This window comes from Hipposideros armiger, unplaced genomic scaffold (assembly GCF_001890085.2).
Source record: "Hipposideros armiger isolate ML-2016 unplaced genomic scaffold, ASM189008v1 scaffold_162, whole genome shotgun sequence".
NCBI classification, from domain to species: domain Eukaryota; kingdom Metazoa; phylum Chordata; class Mammalia; order Chiroptera; family Hipposideridae; genus Hipposideros; species Hipposideros armiger.
In genome coordinates, this window is record NW_017731512.1 from 253111 (window position 1) to 273561 (window position 20451).

Genomic DNA, 20451 nt, shown 5'->3' on the forward strand with positions numbered 1-20451 from the left:
TACAAGAGCTGTAAATCTGTCATTAAAACCATCACATTCTAGTATTTTTAAAGGGAAATTCAAGATAGGAGAGTTTTTTCCCCTGCATTATGCAATTGATTAAAGATAATACTTTCACATGTAAAAATAATTTACACTAAAAAACTCAAGTACAATGTCTGACATTTTATCAAAATAAGGACAACATGAGCAATGAAAAAATAGCAAAAGCCATTATAAAAAATAGTAAATTCCTATTTAAATTCCTGTTTGCACAGATTAAAAATGTCTACCAATTAACTATGTCACACAGATTATAGCATACTTTTTAAGCTATAATATAGTAAGGTAACAGGGGATATTTGAAATTCGAGCTGCACTTACCAAAATAGTTTTAACCTGAGTCTTAGACGTCTTCAGAAATGTACTTGACAATAATGTATGGTATAGATATTTAGTAGTATAATTCAAGGTTATTTTTCTTTGAATTGCTCTTAATACTACTTCTTCTTAAATATTTGTGTAAAATTATAAATATTTATTCCAATTTGGGGGTTCTCTGATCACAAGGAATGTATGAATTAAAAAGTTATTTTTTTCCTGCTATACATGCACATCTTTCTTACTCAAAATGCCTTAATCTTATTTTTCATATTTCAAGTTATTTTAGGAAAAGGCAAAAGGTCAAAAAATTATCATAGGTACTTGAATAGTCCCATGAAATATATCACACCCACTGAGGAATTTAATACACGTTCACTAAAGAATATCAAATTAATCATTTCCTCCTATAAATATTTTTTTATTTATTTTGTGTTTAGAAGTTGCAGTTTTAAGTACTATTAACAGAAAATACATAACAAAAGCTTCCTAACAAGTGAAAAAAATAATTATAAATGCTGGAAAAATTGGCCTCATTAACATATTTACAGACTTTTACTTAATACATATCCATTGGAAATTAATTATATGACATTTTTACAAGCATTTAACATTTCAAAAATCACTCTGAGTAGTGAACACTTCAGTTCTTGACTGTCTATACCCAAAGGTGAAAGTCACTCAGTTTCTGAAGATAACAATAACAAGAATCAGAAATGGTCAATCTGAGACACTGTTGACACAATGTTCTGTTCCTTCCCCAACAGATGTTTCTGTTGAAGTGTCCTTATGATTCTTTTTCTCTTTGCTCTGATCTTCCTGCAGTTTAAGAATTATGTTTCGGATTTCTTCTCTTTTTGTTCTCATTCTTGGGGGAGGAAACCAGTTAGCCAAATTCATAGGTAATTCAAAATTGAGAATTGGATTCTGAAAATAAAAAATTTTAAATGCACATTAGAAAACTGTAAGACATAATAGCTAATTTCAATCACAAGAGCACTCCAGAGTTAAAAATTAAAAAAATCAGTACCTCATTTAGTATGTATTTACTCATTATCACATGCCAGGCACCGTGCTGGGTGCTGGAGACATAAGACAGTTTTTGTCTACAGATCTTATCGTCTAGATCAGGGGGGTCAGCAAACTGGCCAGTGGGCCAAATTCTGCCTACTGCCTGTTTCTGTAAATAAAGCCTAATGGAACGCAGCCACACTAACTCATTTACATGTGTCTCATGTCACAATAACAGAACTGAGTAGGAACAGAGACCATATGGCTGCAAAGCCTAAAATACTATTTACTATCTGGCCCTTTATAAAAAGTTTTGTCTATGTAGACAGATAACTCAACAATTAAAACAATGAATATGACAAATATTATGACAGGAGAAGCAGAGAGTTCTATAAGAATACATATCTGGGGGCTTAACACAATTCCAAAATGAAGTGATGTTTAAGCTAAGACCTGAAGAATGAGTAGGAGTTAGCCAAATGAGAAATGATAGAAGAAACAGGCAAGAACATTCCAGGTAAGGAAATACATATCAAGCCTAGAGACAAGAAAGAACATGACACAACATGAGAAACTGAATGACATTCAAGTGGCTGGTATATAGAATGCGAGAGTGAGAATAGCAGGGAACGAGGCTAAGAGCTTGGACAGGAGTCACATTTTGCAAACAACATGAATTTTGGTCTTAACCCAAGGGCAATAGGAAGCTACTATTAGATTTAAAGCAGGAAAGTAACATGATTAGAGTCAGGGTTTTGGAAAAATACTGTGAAAAACAGAAGGTAGGAGGTCTGGTTAGACTGATGCAGTAGTTTAGAATAGTGATGCTAATAATGTACTGAATTTTGAAAAATGGCAGCAGGGATAAAGAACTAAGCATATCTGCCATGAAGTGAAAGGCTTCACAGGACATAGTAGAACTGGATGATGAGTCAAGCAAGAGGAAGGAGTCCAGGGAACTGCAACAAACATCCAAGAGACGTATGCGTGGTATTGTACCTCTCTAGTCAGAGAGACAGTTAGAGGAAAGAAAGGTAAACAGCGTCAGGTGATGCTGTGAGGTCAGGAGCAATTTCAATAAAAGGGTGAGGATGAAGTCAGATTATAGAGACCTGAGATTTCTAGATTTGTGGATATGGAGACAGTGAATATAAATGCTTCTCCAGGAATAAATCTGTGAAGAGAAAAGCGCATGAAAGAGGCAGTCCAAATCAAGGGAGATTTCTTAAGGTGGAAAGAACCAGTGGAGAGGGAGAGATCAGTGATGAAGAATGCGGTCAACAAGCCTTGGATTTGATAAAATATACATTCTTTTATTATGCCTTAAAATTTCTCCAATTTAGGAGTTTTGGCTCCCTGGAATAATTTTTGAAATGACAGTTGTCAAACTCTTTAAAATATTTGCTTGTGTTTTTTATACTAACTTAAGGCCAAATATACTTTTTTACTATTTACTATATCAGATCCAATAAATTGAAACCCACCTCAAAAAAGCTCTCTACATACTGCAATACGTATACACCACAATCACTGAAGTTGTTTTGCTGGGGTACTTTTGGATTAGAGCCTTTCATTACATCTTTGGAAAAACTTCTTTTGCTTCCTTTTTTAACTTCCCATTCCACCTCTAAATACCTGCAATAATGAATATATAGTAATATACGTATATAGACATACAAAGTCCTTTATTTCCACCAGAATACAAAGTACAAGGTATGGTTTTGAACTTACTCTCTTAGAATTTTTACAACATTTGACCGAGAGGGGCCTCTGAGTGAGTCCATCAATAGGATACAAGGTCTGCAGGGTAGAAATGACCAAATGTTAGTACTTTATCATGTGAAAAGGATATAAAGAGATGTGCAGTAACAATAAAATTTAAAACCTTCAATATTCCCTTTGTATGCCTCAGTAAAACTTGGTGGGGGGAATAAATTTTATAAACATATATACCCTTATAATACTTTAAGTCTCCATGGTTACATAAAATACCAAACAGAATATTAATTTAACCATATCTTACTTATGAATATAGTTCACTCAAGTTCCATAGTTGGTTTATAAAAATACTTCAAAATTTAGTAGAAAGTCAAAATAATTCTCAAATTTGAACACCCCAAATTCCAAATCACCAAAAGTGGGACCATGCAAAAGTATCAGAAAATAATCCCATTTTTAACTAAAACCTATTATAGATAACAAAACAGGTAATCATCACATAAAAGAATTAGTTTAGAATCCAGTGATTTTTGCAAGATTCCACTTTGAACACTCACTATAAATAAGACTCAAAACTTCCAAATTTTGTTGTAAACCCCAGTTAAGTGAGGAAGTCTAATGTACAAAAAGTCCTGGAATGTTTAACGATCTAGGTTCTTTCTGGCTAAAATTTTATGGGATTTGGAGCAGATCACTCAACTGCTCTAGGTCTCTATATTTTCCTTTAAAAATGAAGTTTGCTCTTCAAAAGCTGTTAATGGAGTTTTAGCAAACAGTTTCTGCAAAAAAAGTAAAAAAAGATGAAGTCTAGAAATAGGCAATACTTCATCATCTAAGTAATTTGGAGCCCCTGGAGAGACCTTAGAACATATTACTTCTGAAAACCAAAATCGACTCATCTCATTTGGGGCTCCATCCAGTCCCACAAGACTGCCTTGAGTCACTCCTTAGCCTTCACATGGTAGCTGTGGAACCAGTGCAAACTCTAATCCCCATGTTACTGATATGAATGACAGTTCTGTGTCCTTTTCTGTTCCAAATCACTTTAGATCCAAAAGGAATAGTGGTTCTCAATGGAAATGTATGTATATATGCACACACATGGAAAATGGGCAAACAGAAGACTGAAATGATTATTCTTTCTCCCCAATTTGATCCTTGGACATTGGGCGTGACCCAGTTTTCCTCCCTGACTCTGACAACCATTGTGACTTTTGCTTTAGTACTTGTTTAAATAAAAACTGTCTGGTAATGTTTTATTATGAAGGTACATAAATAAAAGTTATGTAGTTTGCAAGATATATAGTTAATTAATGCGTACTGTTTACAGATAGTAGGCTTTAAATGCCACTGTCCTATTTCTGAATTGCAATTGTCATCGGCAAGGAATCCGTCATCACTGCTATCATCCTATAAAAGAGAGCCTCCTGTTAGTATTGAAAACATACAATCTAAATAACTAATAACTTTAACAAAATAGCACTACTGAGGATTAAAATCTTTGTAACAAATATATAAAAAAGAATTTCTTGGGCCGGCTGAGTGGCACGTTAGTTAGGAGTTAGCTTGGGATGCCAGCTCTGAGCAGCAGGACCCCAGTTCGGATCCCACATGAGGACCAGTGACGCTGTGCCCTCTACAGCTAAGATAGTGAACAACAGCTCGACCTGGAGCTGGGCTGCCATGAGTTGCCAGCAACAGTGGAGGCTGCAGTGGGGCTGGCTGGCAGCGGGCGTGCACTTTCGTGAGCCGCCGTGAGCAGCCGTCCAATGGCTGGCGAGCGACTGCCTCACCTGGGAAGAGCGCAATGTTAATACCAACATGGGCCAGTGAAGCAACGTCCTCCACAACTAGACTGAAGAACAAAACAACAGCAACTTGTCTGTTCCCCTTCCCCGATTCCCCAACACTGTCTCCCTCCCCCAATTCCCCAATAAAATATTTTTTAAAAAATTTTAAAAAAATCTCTATTTAGGTGGTCAGACATTACTAGAAAATAAGATATGTCACTCGATACCAGTTATCTAATGCCTGATATTTTAATGAAAAGTAACTACCAAATCAAGGTCTATGAAAAACTGTTACATCATTTACTCAATTTAGAATAATTTTTTAAAGAGTGAATACATTATGACTGATTCTTCTCCAGTCAACAACTACTGCTCTGATTTTAGGTATTTTTTGAAAGTATACTTTGTTGGCTAAAACAATAGGGCATGAATGACATATTTATTATTCTTTTACATAAATATTTTTCAAATCAAAAATATTTCAAGGGTTTTTGGAAACACTATTTTCCTTAATAAAACCACATATCCACTTCACTTGCGAGAAGACAGTATAATGACGTTGTTTTGTTCTGTAAATTATATTGAATGTACTGTAAAACAAACAAGGTTTCTGAAAGCTCCAGGCAACCTTATGAATGAAATAATCAACAGAAAGAATAATAATAATACACAGCTAGAATAGCTAGTTCACATAACTGCTATGACCAAAGAATCATGAGTGCTCACTATAAACCTTAAATGTAATCCGTATTATGTGTCTGCATATGTTGGAGAAAAACTGTATTTTATAGCCACACATTGCAGACCAAGGGACATCACAAAAAATGGCTTTTGTTCACAAGAGGATTAAGCAAAAAGGAAAAAACAGTGCAGTACAAAGTTATCTTCACGCCTAAGTAAATTCAAAGTTTGTCCTAATAACTAAAGAAAGGTTAGAGAATTAAAGAAATGGTATGCTGTAGGATCATATAAACTTTTATCTCAATAGAAAGCCTTCTTTAACTGACGTTATAAAATATTTTCAATAATATACTTTATTCTTGATGTTAGTAAAGTTTATTAGAGCAAGTGAGACTCTTAAGTAAATATGAGAATTGATCCATATTAGTTTTAACTAAGTATTATCTGGTCCTGCCATATACATTAGAGAAAAGAAAAAGAATCACTGGGAAAGTGGAAGAAGTAATATAATTTTGCTATGCTTATGTTCCAGATAATAAAAAATTTAAACACTTCCCTCTTGAATATCAAGTTAGACCAAAGGTTAAGTATGGTCCATAAATGCTTTAAAAGAGGAAGAGAAAGGGACGGTAGGGGTGGTGGCTGGATTGGGGTGAAAGAATTACTTTTACATGAAAACTTTCTGAGGTAAGTAACATTAGTTTAGTCTACATGGTGGGGCGGAAATCTCAAAACTAAAACAAAATAGTGCTAATACATTTATTCTAGCAGCTTCTGACTGAAAACTGAATTTCTGTTTTGAGTGAGACCCAAATCCAGAGGTATGAGTTACTGGTTCAAGGAACTGAATGTAGGACTCTGAAGAAAAACATCAGAACTTTTTGCCAAGCAGGTTTCACCTGGTTGTCCTGATCTTCTGAGAAGTCGATGAGCTCATCTTCAAGCATTTTATTAGCTTCAGCTGATTCATCACTATAGTTTAGTCTGATTTTGCTTAAGCCATCTGTATCAATAAGAAACATTATGTAATAAAAAAGGACACGCACATATCTTATAGTATATGATGTTAGGCTAGTAATCTATTAGTGATACAGTAATTATCGATACAAAATTTACTTTAGAATATAAAATCACAAATATAAATTATTTTAATAAAATCCTGGATTGACATGTCAATTACAGAGTTGTTTCTACTACTCAGACTCTATTTATTAAAATTTAAAAACTAGGTATCAATTATATGATTAAATATATGTATATTTAAATATGCATATGCATGTATGTATATAAATTAGTATTTTTGTGCTAGATATGCTAGATATCTTTAATAATGGAAGCTACAATAGTCAGAAAATAACCTAAATATCCAGTAACAGGACAGTTAGCAAATTATAGAACATAAAATGAAATACTGTACATTTTAAAAATTAAAATTGTGAAAAACATAGAAAATTGTACAATACAGAGTAAATAAACAATTAAAAATGCATAAAATAGGCTTGCTTTTGGACAATAAAAATACAAAAATGAAAATAATCATCATGTTGGTAGTTATGGACAAATTCCCCAACTCTATATTTTTCCTTCACGTTTCAATATATTCACAGACTTTTTAATAAAATAAAACAACACAAGTCTGTTGTAGGTGCTGGTAATATGAAAATAAATGACTCGTAAGAAAAATTTAAATGAATACTTATTTTAAAGGTCCATTTCAAGAATCTAAATTCTTAAAAATCAATTAATTTGCTGAAAGAAGCTAATGACACAAAATGTTTCAAAGAAAGGTAAGAGTTACATGAAAATAATGAAAACTAAGTTGGCACTTTAATACCAAATATACTAATGTTGTTGTCTATTATACAGCATACCATTCCCGAGTTTTATAATGCATAACTTTAAGGTACTTTAGATGGGATAAAATGTATCTTGGCATAGTAATTAAAAGGGAATCAAGAATAGTAATATAAGCAAGATGGGATGGGAAAACAGAAAAATAAAAGATATTCCTAAAAAGACATACATAGAAATCAAAATGTGTCGGAAACATACTATTTAAAATAACTAATAAAGCACTATGGGTACATCCTTTAGTTATGAAGAGAATAACCTTTTTAATTTATCTTTAAAAAAAATCTGTATTTTTATGTTTGAAGCTAAAACAACTATATTTAATAAAATTTGTTCAAATTCTCAGGCAATTCAGCAGCAACAAATTACTTCTATCTACAAACTGTTATATAAACATGAACCTTATACAAATTAAACTATATGTGTAATTCAAAAAATGGAGAAAAATAATTTAAATAGTGTAGTCAATTCCTTCAATTATTTCATTCAGTAAACAAATATCCTGGTATAAATTGAGAGGTGGTAACTGCATCAGCTGTTCTCTCAATCAGCCCTAGTTCCTGAGAGCTTCTCATACAGTGAGATCATCTGAAGATGCTGAGTGTGATGCTAGAGTTTAAACATACTCATTTTTCATGTTCCATACAACACAACTATTTCATATGGTGACCAACTGAAAAAAACACCAAATGAAAGTAGTGATACCACACACATTATTTTTCTGCAGTTGACCTTAAAAACCTAATTCTTGTGATAAGATATAATTCCACCTATTTACTACAGCATGTTATTTGACATCAGTAGACAACTTATGACTCTATGTGTTCGATGGTTAAAATTATATTAAAAGTATCTAAAACGCTTCACTGAATCCTGTTAAGTATACTCCCAGCCCAAAAGACAATTACTGAGATATTAATCATATCACAAAAATTTTTACAAGATCTTTATATCCTAATTTTTAGTACGTCATCATTTTATATAGGATAGACTGCTTAACCATTCTTTCTGAGGCAGTAAAATCACTTTTACAGAACGCATTTATTTAATGAACTTTTTGGTAAATGGTACCTTGGAAACATTTGATAAAAGCTATTGGACCTCATTCCTGAAAAATGCACAGACCCACTGCACAGCACCATTTTTCGAACTGAGGGGCACTATCCTTATTGGATTAAGACAAGCATTAAAAAGGAATAGAAAATATTTGTATCACACACAATAAAGGTAAATTAATCTCTCTTAAGGAAGATATAGTCGATAGTTATACACTAAAAACAAAACAAAAAAAACCAAATGTACAAACTATAATAAAAAAAAAGAATAAACAGATATTAAAAAGACAAACTACATAAAACAGATTATTCTTCACTTTGGTTTCCACTAGCATTTGTGAGAATATTTACTCCACCTTAACTGGCTACTACTGGACCAAAACATTAATTTGTAGTAGAAGGTCACTAGGAATTTCTGGGGTTTGTGTATATGAAGCCTTAGGCTTTGTCCCATTGCTTTGTTTTAAATCATGCACTTCAATTCATTTTTAATTTGAATTCCCATTAAAGTGTATGAGATTACTGATCAAAAGGGAACTTAAAAAAATAGTTCAATGGAGATACAATTCACATATCATTCCCTTTCTGCGGCATATCTCCCAAAGGAAACAAAAATAAACAAACACACTAGGGCTAATGTCAGCTGTATGCAGATTAGTATGTCATCCAAATAAAAAATATTTTGTAAGAGCTCAGCAATAGCTCTCTGACTTTCTAAAATAATACAAGCTGGTAGAAGTATGAAGAGTATGTTCAGCATTCACAATTTCTGATAAGATCTTTTTGAAGTCACATATTTTCTCCAGTTCCTTCTATGGAGTTTTTTCCTCCAAAGAAAATGTTAGGATCTATTCACAGTTTATTAAATTTGCAAAGTACATACTATAGCATGTTATGGGTTTTATGGAGTAGACTACTTTACTTTTGGGTTGGAGAGGATATTATACAATTGATTTCATGTGAAATTTAAGTATTTGAACAGAAACCTTAGATTTCTATAACAAGTACTAGAAATATGGAACTGATTCAAGGAAAAAACAATTTACTAGAAATGAAGAGAAATAAAGAATGGTTGGACCAGTAGTGCCTTTCTTCCCACTGAAAACAATGAAAGGCGAGTGAGGAATAAGTAACTAACATTTAATTTGAATGTCAACAACTATTTTGGATCAGAAAGCTTTAATTTCTGCCTCTGGCCACTTGATCTCAATTTGCCCATCTGTAAATTGAACAGACTGAACTAATTCACCTTAAAGATTTAAGACTGTGCAACTGCTGCTTATGCAGACGGAATACAGTAAACTTCCTATGAAATAAAAATAAATCCAAATTCCTTTCAATGGAAAATGTAGACCTTGTACTATAATTTTAAAACTGCTCTCTCTGTGGGGGTGAGAGGAGACTGATTGCATAAAAGAATTTTTTGGAGTGATGGAAAGATTCTAAATCTTGATTGCTGTAGTGATTACATGACTGGATACATTTATCAAAGCTCACTGAGCTATAGTTATAAAATGAGTGACTTATTTTAAGTAAATTATACCTCAATAAATCTGACTTTAAAAAAAAGTGTGCCCTGAAATCTTAATCCTGTTTATAAAAAAATCCAATTTACTCTTAATTCCTTGATTCTTTCAAAACATTTAGAAACATACCTGTATGGTGCATAGAACTTAAATATTCATTCTGTAGGCCATTCTCACTTTTAGTCCTATCAACAACTTTCTGGCATGCAGAGTCTCCTTTATTTGATTCTTCATTTTCACTTGCAGTATGATTTACTTTTTTCAGACTACATTTCACACTGCATATGTTTCTCCGATAACGAGGGTCACTTTCTTCCTGTTCAGCACTTGAATCAATTACAGCTACGCAATGCTTTTTGTTTAGCATCTTCTTAATTACAGGCTTGGCGGAAGAGTTTTGTGAACAACTGTCCGTTTCACTGGCTGAAGGAGAAGAAATACAACTGTCCTCTACAGTTGAACATTTTTGCATGGCTGTATTTTCATGGTAATGAGGATTAGGTTCATACTTTGGTTTTTCCAAACCAGGGAAACAAACAACAGCCAAAAACCAGTGTGCACTGTAAAAAACAAATGAAACTACTAAATATATTATTAGAAAAGTTTATTATATTTGGCAATAAATATCAACTGAAATGTTTTCCTACAGCTTTTGTGAAGAAATTTATTAAGAATGCCCAATTTTTTCAATTCTCAAATTAATCCACTTGTTTGTATGCTCATTGATTCATTAACAGAATACAATGTCTATTCAAAAATAATGTATTTTGATAGCATTTGTAGCCTGTATTCAATTATGCAAACAATCCTTTAAACCTTTTCTTGCTTGTGGAATGAAAAATTCATTGTTTGGTAATTTAACGAAATGTAAATTATATCACTGCAATTCATCATTCCCATTGACCTTCCCTTTGCCCTATTTATGTCAAAGGATAGAAACCTGTCTAGCCTTAAGATTAAAATGCCTTAAAAAATCTAATTAAACTGTATAATGTTAAATCTTTTCTAAATATTGTACATATATAGCTTTTTAAAAACTTTTACCATGTCTGTATTGTTATTAATAAGGTAGGAACTGCTTAACATTGAAAATGCTAAGTAACCCTTTGTCTCATGCTATATTGACATGTAAATACACTAGGATGAAATAACATACATATATCTAATCATTATTACAGAACTTCAAGTATTAGTAGAGTTCCAGCTGTCGAGTGGGTGCTCATGATATAGCTGAATTCAACAGTACGACACAAGCCATGAGTCAGAAGATATACAGCTAATATTAGCAAATAGTCATTAATCTAGTGAAGAATTTTATTAAGGGCTTACATATTTGCTAGGCATAGTGTTATGTGCTGAGATAAAATGAATAGGCCATAGATGTCAGAAAACTTCTTTAGGTGAGCACAGTACTTGTCATATGTCTGTCATATAGTGATATGTTCAATGGGTATTTGCTGAATACCCACTGGAAAATGAACATACATACATGGATAAACGTTATTCTACATTCTCATTCCTGCAAAATGTTCAATTACCCCTAGGTAATACTAAGAAACAGCACTATCTCTTCACTGGACAGCATTAAGGTGAAAGGTCACAGAGGCTGGCTTCATCCTTGATATTGTAAAGGACAGATTTAGGGATGCTTCACTCCTGCTCTTAATTGTTAATCCTCAGGATCCTGTGGAATTAGGTCAGGAGGGGGCAATAGAAAGAGCAGCATACCAACTTCATTACTTCTAAGACACAGCTGACTAAATCATATCTCAACTTTGGAAATGTTAAAATGTGAAAAAATGTGTTTTAAAATTTATTAAATCCAGTATAATACAGTGATTTTCAACCTACAGCTGTAACCTAAGTCTATCACAGTTTTTAACATTTCTTAGTTTAACAACATGGATAAGCTATAAATTTTCTGTTGCCTCACCTAAAAACTAGGAAAAATTCTTTCTTCACCAGCAGAAAAGAATGCTGCATCAGAAACACACAAAGTCACTTTCAATCACTAAGCAGAACCAGGGTTTTGCTTTTCTGATCTCTCTTTTTTTTTAAGCTGAGCCACCCTGCTACCTGTGGGCAGCTCAGCTTGGGCAGAGAATCTAACCGGTGACCCTGTTGCTCAGAGTTCGCACTCTTGAGAGCTCTTAAGCAACTGAGCCACTCGGCCGGCCCCCTGATCTCTTAATAACAGCTACATTAAGCTTAAATTACCAATGGGAGAAAAGGCTAAAAAAAGGTCATTTTATTTATCTTTTGGTGGATTGTATCCAAATATCAAATTTCTGCCCCATGTCAATTACTGTGACAATTTTGAATAGCTTTTAACTTTTAAGAAATTAACACCACCAGGAAAGTTGAAAATAAATAAATGACAAATATATGGCAGTCTATCTAATATTATCAGTGTGTCTAAATATTTGTGGCTTTACGTCTTAAATATACATGTATGTGTATATATATATACATATATATATATATAATGAGCCCTCATGATTTGGAGGCTCTTCTTCCATCACAAATGGCATAGTACTCTTGCAGAATCCTTTTCTGACTCTCATCTTTGTTCATTCTCTACTTTTCAACAAGATGACTAGAAGCATGATAATAGTTTCCACCACATCAGATATGGTAACTAAGAGGGATGTGCCCCTATTGCTAAATTGTATGTACCTCAAATTATATTTAAATTTTTATAATTCATTTCTGACAAATTACTTTCTATGTATATCCTCCCTTACATGTAGAAGGCAACTCACGTGTTACTTTATGTAACAAATGTGTGTCAAGAAACCTTATTTTAAGAAGAATGAAGAAACTGGAGATTAGTTTTAGACTACGTTTGACGTGTGCGGGGGTGCGCTTTATAACCATAACCAATGTTTTGACCTAGCCCACCTACCTCTCCTGGCTAGGCTGATTAGAGAGCACAGATCTTAAAATCAAAGTAGGGTTTTAAAAAATACAGTATAATTATACTATACAGTAAATTTATTTTCATAGTGATGGAAAAAAAGATCACATTCAGAAGCTAGCCTGGCAAAGCTAGGCTTATTAGACATAAACAATCTCACAGAATACCAGCCTTAGACAAGGCTGCTCTGCAACCATGATAAAATGAGACAAAGCAAGGTCATTTCATAATCTGTCTAAGAGACAAACATAAGGTCACAATTCAACCCAAAAAATATCAAACATCCCCCCTTTTTGATGAAGAGTGAATGCTACTTCTTTACCCAAGCAAACCACTGCTTCCTGATATCTCCTCCCAAACTAAACCAAAGCCCAAAATCTGTTATAGGCTCTTTCAAACACTTTCAGAGCGGCTCCATGGTTGCCCATGGTATGTGTTGTTTTCCTTTGATGCAAATAACAAACCCAAGTTATCCAACTACGGTGTATTCCTCGGGATCTTTAGCTGGAGGGCATAGGAAAACAAAAAATGAAATACAAATACCCTCAAGTCTAAACTGTATAATAATATTATCCCACACATCAATGCCTCTCTAGCAATTGGGGGAAAATAAGACAATAGGTTTAACTCACCCCTTTACTTAGAAAATAGCTGCAAGTAGTTGGCATGGTTCTCAATTTGAGAAAATGGCATAAATCTAGCCATCTTTTCTTCTTTTTGGTTAAGAGCCAAAGTTCTGTTTTAAACTAAAGATTCAAATTCGTCTATGGGACCTAATCATCTTTCTGTATAAAGTATCCTTTTCTATAGAATGTTTGCTAGACCACAAGCACTATTTTAAAAAAATAACATTATTCCAAATTAACAAATAAAACAAAATTAGAAAGCTCTCATCTAGTGGTTGTAAAATTCAATCTTACATGATTCACTGGAAAACTGCATGAATTTTCATAAAATAAGCAATATAAGTATAGATATACATAACAAATTTCAAGAAGTTTAAAAATGGATGACTCCTTCACATGATAAACACGTTTTCTAAAAATTGCCATCATGTTTACATACAGGAAATTTTTACTCACGCTTCATTAAGGGGTACAAAAATAAAATCCTTCTCAAAAATATCTACATGCCGGGTCCATGTTTTTACTCTCCCATGCCGCTTTTGCTGTATCCTGTAAGATAAAAGATATACTATCAAGCTTCTGAAATGTTCCTAGTGCATTAGCTTATATGCAACAATTTATAAATTATAAAGATTAAGATGTTAACAGGTCAAACAGTTGCAAAAGATGAGTCAGCAAATTGGGGAAAGAAAATAGAACATCTGAGATGGAGTTAGCAAGGAGTGAAACTGCCCATCCCTGAATCTCAACGAAAGACATATTTAATTCCTGCTACTACATACTAGGGTAGACCAGTGCTACTATTTTTATTACTGCAGAAGTGGCACAAACAACCATACTGAGATCAGACCATGACCTAGGATAACTGAGAGAGGAGCGCAGGAAAAGTGAGCATTATCCTATAGTAAATGAAGTAGGACACAATATGATCATTGGCCAAAACCAAACACTCTCATCAACTCTATGATGCAACACTAGGAATCAGTGAAATAGTAGAAAATATTATTTATATTATGCACAGCAGCCATCAATTCAAGACATCTAACAGCACTTGTGACAAAAATGTACCAACTCTGTATCTTTTGACCGATTACCAGCAAGTATTAGAACTGGATGCGATCACTATATGGAAAGGAATTATAAACAAAGGTTTTCAAGTAGAATAGTATTTCCTTAACTTGTCTGAGAAGAATCACCCAAAGAACTTATTAAAACACAGGTTCACAGGTTCCTCTCTTAGTATGGATGGAATATCTAGGGTAAAACAGGGCAATCTGTATTTAACAAGTATCTAAATATTTATTTTAAACTATCAGGCATATTGGAGAAATACTGATCCAGATATTACACCTAAAACCTTTACGAATTCCAGGTATTCTTGAGGCTTTAGAATATTATGGATATTGATCCATATTTATACTGGATCCAATCTAATATTATACTGATTTTGCTAATTGATAATAGAATTAAATGATGTTGCCTCAATACAAATAAGTGATTTTTCACTAAGTTAAATTTAAGTGACTTAGTACATCTCTTAAATATTTTCAATGAGCTCGACTTACGATAGATTAGTTGTTTCATGAAGACTTCTCCTCTCTCTCTGATTAAGGCGTTTATAGAAAAAAGAACTGAATATATGAATTCGATCAGCATCTTCTTTCTTCAGTTTTTCAAGCACCAAATATCTATTTTATAAAAAATTCCAATATAATGAATTTAACAGTTTACCTCAAACCAAAAAAGCAGTCGAGCAGTGATTAAATACCTATTTAGCCACCATCAATCTCTATTCCTTATAACTGAAAAAAGTTATTAGTAAAATTTACTTCATATTCTAGACAATAACTATCAGATTATTCTCAAGTAATGAAAAGTGATACTTGAGAGTAAAATTCTGATTTGAAAAATCTAATATTTTAAAACAAGGGCATATTCAAAAACGTTCATAGAAACATTACTTAAAATAGCCACAAAGTGGAAATGCTAAAAATGCTCATCAACTAATGAATGGAAAAATAAAATGTGATATATGCATAGAATAGAATACTATTCAGCAACAAGAAGAAATGAAGTATTGATACACGCTATAACACAGCATGTTGAAAACATGCTAAGTGAAAGAAGCTAGCCACAAAGCGTATGTTGTACGATTCCATGTATATGAAATGTTCAGAATATGCAAATCCATAGAGACAGAGAAGAGATGGGTGGTAGGTAGCCTACAGCTGAGAGTGGGGTTAGAGGGAAATGGGGAGTCAATGCTAATGAGTACTGGGGTTCTTTTGGGGGATGAAAATGTTCTAATATTGACTGTGGTGATAGTTGTAAAACTGTTTGAATACACTAAAACCATTTTAAATGTGTTAATTGTATAGTATGTGCACTACATCTTTTTTTTGTGTGTTTTTCTTTTAGCTGAGCCATCCTGCCACCTGTTGGCAGCTCAGCTCAGGCCGGGACTCGAACCGCTGTTGCTCAGAGCGCAAACTCTTTTTTTTTTTTTTTTTTTTTTAGATTTTTATTGGGGAATTGGGGGAGGGGAACAGAGCTGGGGAATTGGGGGAAAGGGAACAGACAAGTTGCTGTCCTTTTGTTCTTCAGTCTAGTTGTGGAGGACGTTGCTTCACTGGCCCAAGTTGGCACCATCATTGCGCTCTTCCCGGGAGAGGCAGATCAGTCGCCAGCTTCTGGATGGCCACTCATGGCCGCTCACAGCGGCTGCTGGCCACTCATGCTGGCTGCTGGCTACACACGGTAGCCCATGGCAACCCACTGCAGCAGGGACTGCAGTCTACGCCATCGCCAACGACTCATGGCAGCCCAGCTCCAGGTTGAGCTGTTGTTCAGCATCTTAGCTGTAGAGGGCAGTGTCACTGGCCCTCATATGTGGGATCCGAACCGGGGCCCTCCGGCATCCCAAGTCAGCTCTTAACCAATGCACCACTCAGCCAGCCCAGAGCTCAAACTCTTGAGCAAGCTCTTAACCAACTGAGCCACTCGGCTGGCCCGCAGTATACCTTAATAAAGCTATTATCTTCATGTGCTGTTTATTTTACACAGCTCAGTAAATAAACCATGAAGACCCAGTCATATATTACTTATATTACTTTTTATAAAAACAGAAAAGAAACAGAAAGAACCCATACAGTGGGGAGGTTGTAACAATGACTCTTTAAAGTGATCTTATATTGTATCTAATTTTTCCTTGCCTTAGTTTTTTTCTTTAGATCTTCACCAAAACAAATAGCAATGGTTCCTTTATATCACAAAGAGATATTATGATATTTTAAATTTAATTGTTTATGCTCCAAACTCCCTCAAAGAAGCTTTGTAAATTCAAGCTCACGATCATATTTATTAAAATGAGGATAGTCTGAAAGCCTTGTGAAATCTTAAGACAGAAACAGCAGCTATGCCCTAAGAGGGTACACCTTGAGACCTGTCTCTTTTATCATAATATTTGATAATTCTATATCTCAAGTTCTGATAAAAAGGACCTAACTACAGAATTTCTTGCTTTAGGGCAACTCAGTGTGCCCACACAAAAGCACTGTAAAACAGTGAATCAGCTCATGACACAGTTTAAATCAATCACTGAATTCTACAATATACTCAAAACAGAGCATGTAGTGAACCAGATTTGTGTTTAGGGGCTATACCATAATGGGTGAACCATGCAGTTTTTATCAGCCCAAACTAAAATGGCTACTTTGTAAAACCGAATCGAATAAACAAAGGGATAATTCAACTTAAAAAAAGTTATCTGTTATTTAAGAAAACTCTCAACTTCATATGTAAACAAATCCATGCCTTTTACAGTAACTAGTTTTGTCTTTCTAATATACATCCATAAGTATTTGTGTGACTATAGTTCTTTTTAATGTATATATGTTAGAACTATTAATTTTATTTAGAACAGCCACATCTCTTATTTTAGAATTAAAGGGAAAATTGAAATTAATACAAAAATCTTGTGGGAATTTCTTCCATTTGGGTACATTTTTTTCTTTCAGTGCATAAATCATTTACATATTCAATGTCATGGTGAAGCTGTTCACTTATATTTCATAAAGTGGATAATATAACAATTAAATCATGACTTCTTTAATTGTAGGATGAAGTTAAAAGATGATTTTTAAGGTTAATTTGCAACTCTCACTTTGAAACTAATTTTTATTAAAGTAATTCTTTTCTTCTCTGTATTTTATTAACATTATCTAGATGTATTGCCCTTATACTTCGTGTAATAATGGCAAACTTTGTTTAAAAGTCTGTCTCTAACTTGTAGAGTTAGAAATGGAAAAGAAAGAGCAGCTCTGGTAGCAGCCAATTAACTTATTTTAATAGTGCATTTTTTAAAATGTTTCCTTTTTAAATTCACTTCTAAGAATGTCATGGAACAAACGTAAACACAGACTTTTAAAAAATCATGGATTTTGGGTGGCCGGGTGGCTCAGCTAGTTAGAGCACGAGCTCTGAGCAACAGCATTGCCGGTTCAATTCCTACATGGGCCAGTGAGCTGCACCCTCTGCAACTAGACTGAAGACAACAACTTGAGCTGAGCTGCCGGTGGGCGGCTGGATGGCTCAGTTGGTTAGAGCACCTGCTCTTAACAACAAGGTTGCCAGTTCAACTCCCGTGTGGGATGGTGGGCTGCACCTCTGTCAACTAAGATTGAACACAGCACCTTGAGCTGAGCTGCCACTGAGCTGCCGGTGGGCGGTCAGATGGATCAGTTGCTTAGAGCGCATGCTCTTAACAAGGTTGCTGATTCAACTCCCACATGGGATGGTGGGCTTTGCCCCCCAAAACTAGATTGAAAGCGGTGACTGGACTTGGAGCTGAGCTGCGCCCTCCACAACTAAAATTGAAGGACAACAACTTGAGTTGGAGCTGATAGGTCCTGGGAAAAACACACTGTTCCCCAATAAAGTTAAAAAAAAAAATTCATGGATTTTGTTAGGTTCTTTTTTTTATTTGGAATATTGATTTTGTATCAAAAAAGGAAGAACTTGTAGATAATTAAGTTTACTTGTATGAAATTTGTTTTAAACTATAAAATGTCAAGGGGCCTCCTGATAATATTGGGTTGTCAGAAAAGTCATGACGTATTTTTGCAACGAAAAACAGAAAAAATACGTCATGAATTTTCTGACAACCCAATATAAAGAATTTCAAGCGTATAATTAAGTGACTATGAACTGTCTACTATAATGTAAAAATTATAGATTTAAGTATGAAATGGAATAAACTAAAATCTAAACAAAATATAGTTCAACATATTTTTAGATCCAGCTATATGCTTTCAAAAACAAAACAAAATAAAAATTTTGAATACAGAGACTTAAATAGGTTAAAAGTAAAGTAAAGAAATATATACCATGCAAACATAACCAAAAGAAAGCTGGAATAGCTATATTCATTTTGAACAAAGTAGGCTTAAGAACAAGGAAGATTATCAAGGATACAGAGGAACATTACATGATGATAAAGTGGTCAATTCTTCAAGAAGGCATAAACATGTATGTGCCTAACAACAGAGCTTCAAAATACATAAGGCTAAAACTGATTGACCTAAAAGGAGAAATAGAAAAATCTACAATTATAGCTGAAGCGCTGAACAACCTTCTCAATAACTGATAGAATAAGTATGTGGAAAATCAGTTAAGGACAAAGATGACCCGAATTCATCATCAAACTACTTGACCTGATTGACATTCACTTCATCCAACAACAGCAGTGTTGTTCTATATATTCACTTAAGACTTTTCAATAGCTTGGTTTGTTAAGTTAGTATATGTTAGTATTAACAGATAACATCTTTTTATCAAAAATTGTGGGGAAAATACATAACAAACTTTGTAATCTTAACCATTTTTAAGTATACAGTTCAGTAGTGTTAAGTATACTCACACTGTTGTGAAACAGATATCCAGAATTTTATCTTGCAAAACTGAAACTCTTACCCATTACATAACAATTCCCTTTTCCCCTGCCCCTTAGCTCCTGGTAAACACCATTCACTTTTTTTTTTCTATGAAGCTGATGACTTCAGTTAACCTAAGTGGAACCATATACTATTTGTCTTTTTGTGACTGGCTTATTTCACTTTGCATAATGTCTTCCAGATTCATCCATGTTGTAGCATGTGACAAGATTCCTTCTTTTTTTAAGGGAGAATAATATTCCATTGTATGTCTATACCACAAAATGTGGTATAGACATCAATAATTTGGGTTGCTTCCACCTCTTGACTATTATGAATAGTGCTACTACAAACGTAGGTGTGCAAGTATCTCTTTGAGACTCTACTTTCAATTCTTTTGGATATATACCTAGAAATGGGATTGCTGTATCACATGGTAGTTCTATTTTTATTTTTTTGAGGAACTACCATTCTGTCTTCTGTATTGGCTATATCATTTTACACTCCCACCAGCAGTACACAATGGTGCCATTTATCCACATTCTTGCCAACACGCTACTTTTCTGTTATGGGTTTGTTTGTTTTTTTCTAATAGTAGCCACACTAATGGGTGTGAGGTGATACCTCATTTTGTTTTTTTTTAGCTGAGCCATCCTGCCACCTGTTGGCAGCTCACTGGCAGCTCAGCTAGGGCTGGGAATCAAACCAGCAACCCTGTTGCTCAGAGCTTGCACTTTTCTTTTTTTTTTTTAGGTTTCCTTACTTAGCTCAGCCATTAACTATAAAGACAGGTTAAGATCTCATTTTCACCTTTGTTATTTTCATCTTTTTTTTTTTTTAAAGATTTTTATTGGGGAATTAGGGGGATGGGAACAGTGCTGGGGAATTGGGGGAAGCGGAACAGACAAGTTGCTGTCATTTTTGTTCTTCAATCTAGTTGTGGAGGATGTTGCTTCACTGGCCCAAGTTGGCACCGTCATTGCGC

At 34.1% G+C, this 20451-nt stretch overlaps 1 protein-coding gene across 4 annotated transcripts in view; it reads right to left on the minus strand.

Moving 5' to 3' along the window:
- Positions 1-748: 748 nt before the first annotated feature.
- SENP6 (SUMO specific peptidase 6) overlaps positions 749-20451 on the minus strand; it is a 115672-nt gene continuing 95969 nt past the window's right edge. For all 4 annotated transcript variants that reach the window (XM_019651539.1, XM_019651540.1, XM_019651538.1 and 1 more), the window contains 8 exons: positions 15102-15224; positions 13993-14085; positions 10123-10553; positions 6461-6564; positions 4412-4500; positions 3103-3171; positions 2856-3006; positions 749-1287 (listed from right to left, as the gene is read on the minus strand). In XM_019651539.1, coding sequence (XP_019507084.1) covers positions 1081-1287; positions 2856-3006; positions 3103-3171; positions 4412-4500; positions 6461-6564; positions 10123-10553; positions 13993-14085; positions 15102-15224 — 1267 coding nt within the window. In that variant the 3' untranslated portion in view covers positions 749-1080. The remainder of the gene's footprint in view (positions 1288-2855; positions 3007-3102; positions 3172-4411; positions 4501-6460; positions 6565-10122; positions 10554-13992; positions 14086-15101; positions 15225-20451) is intronic.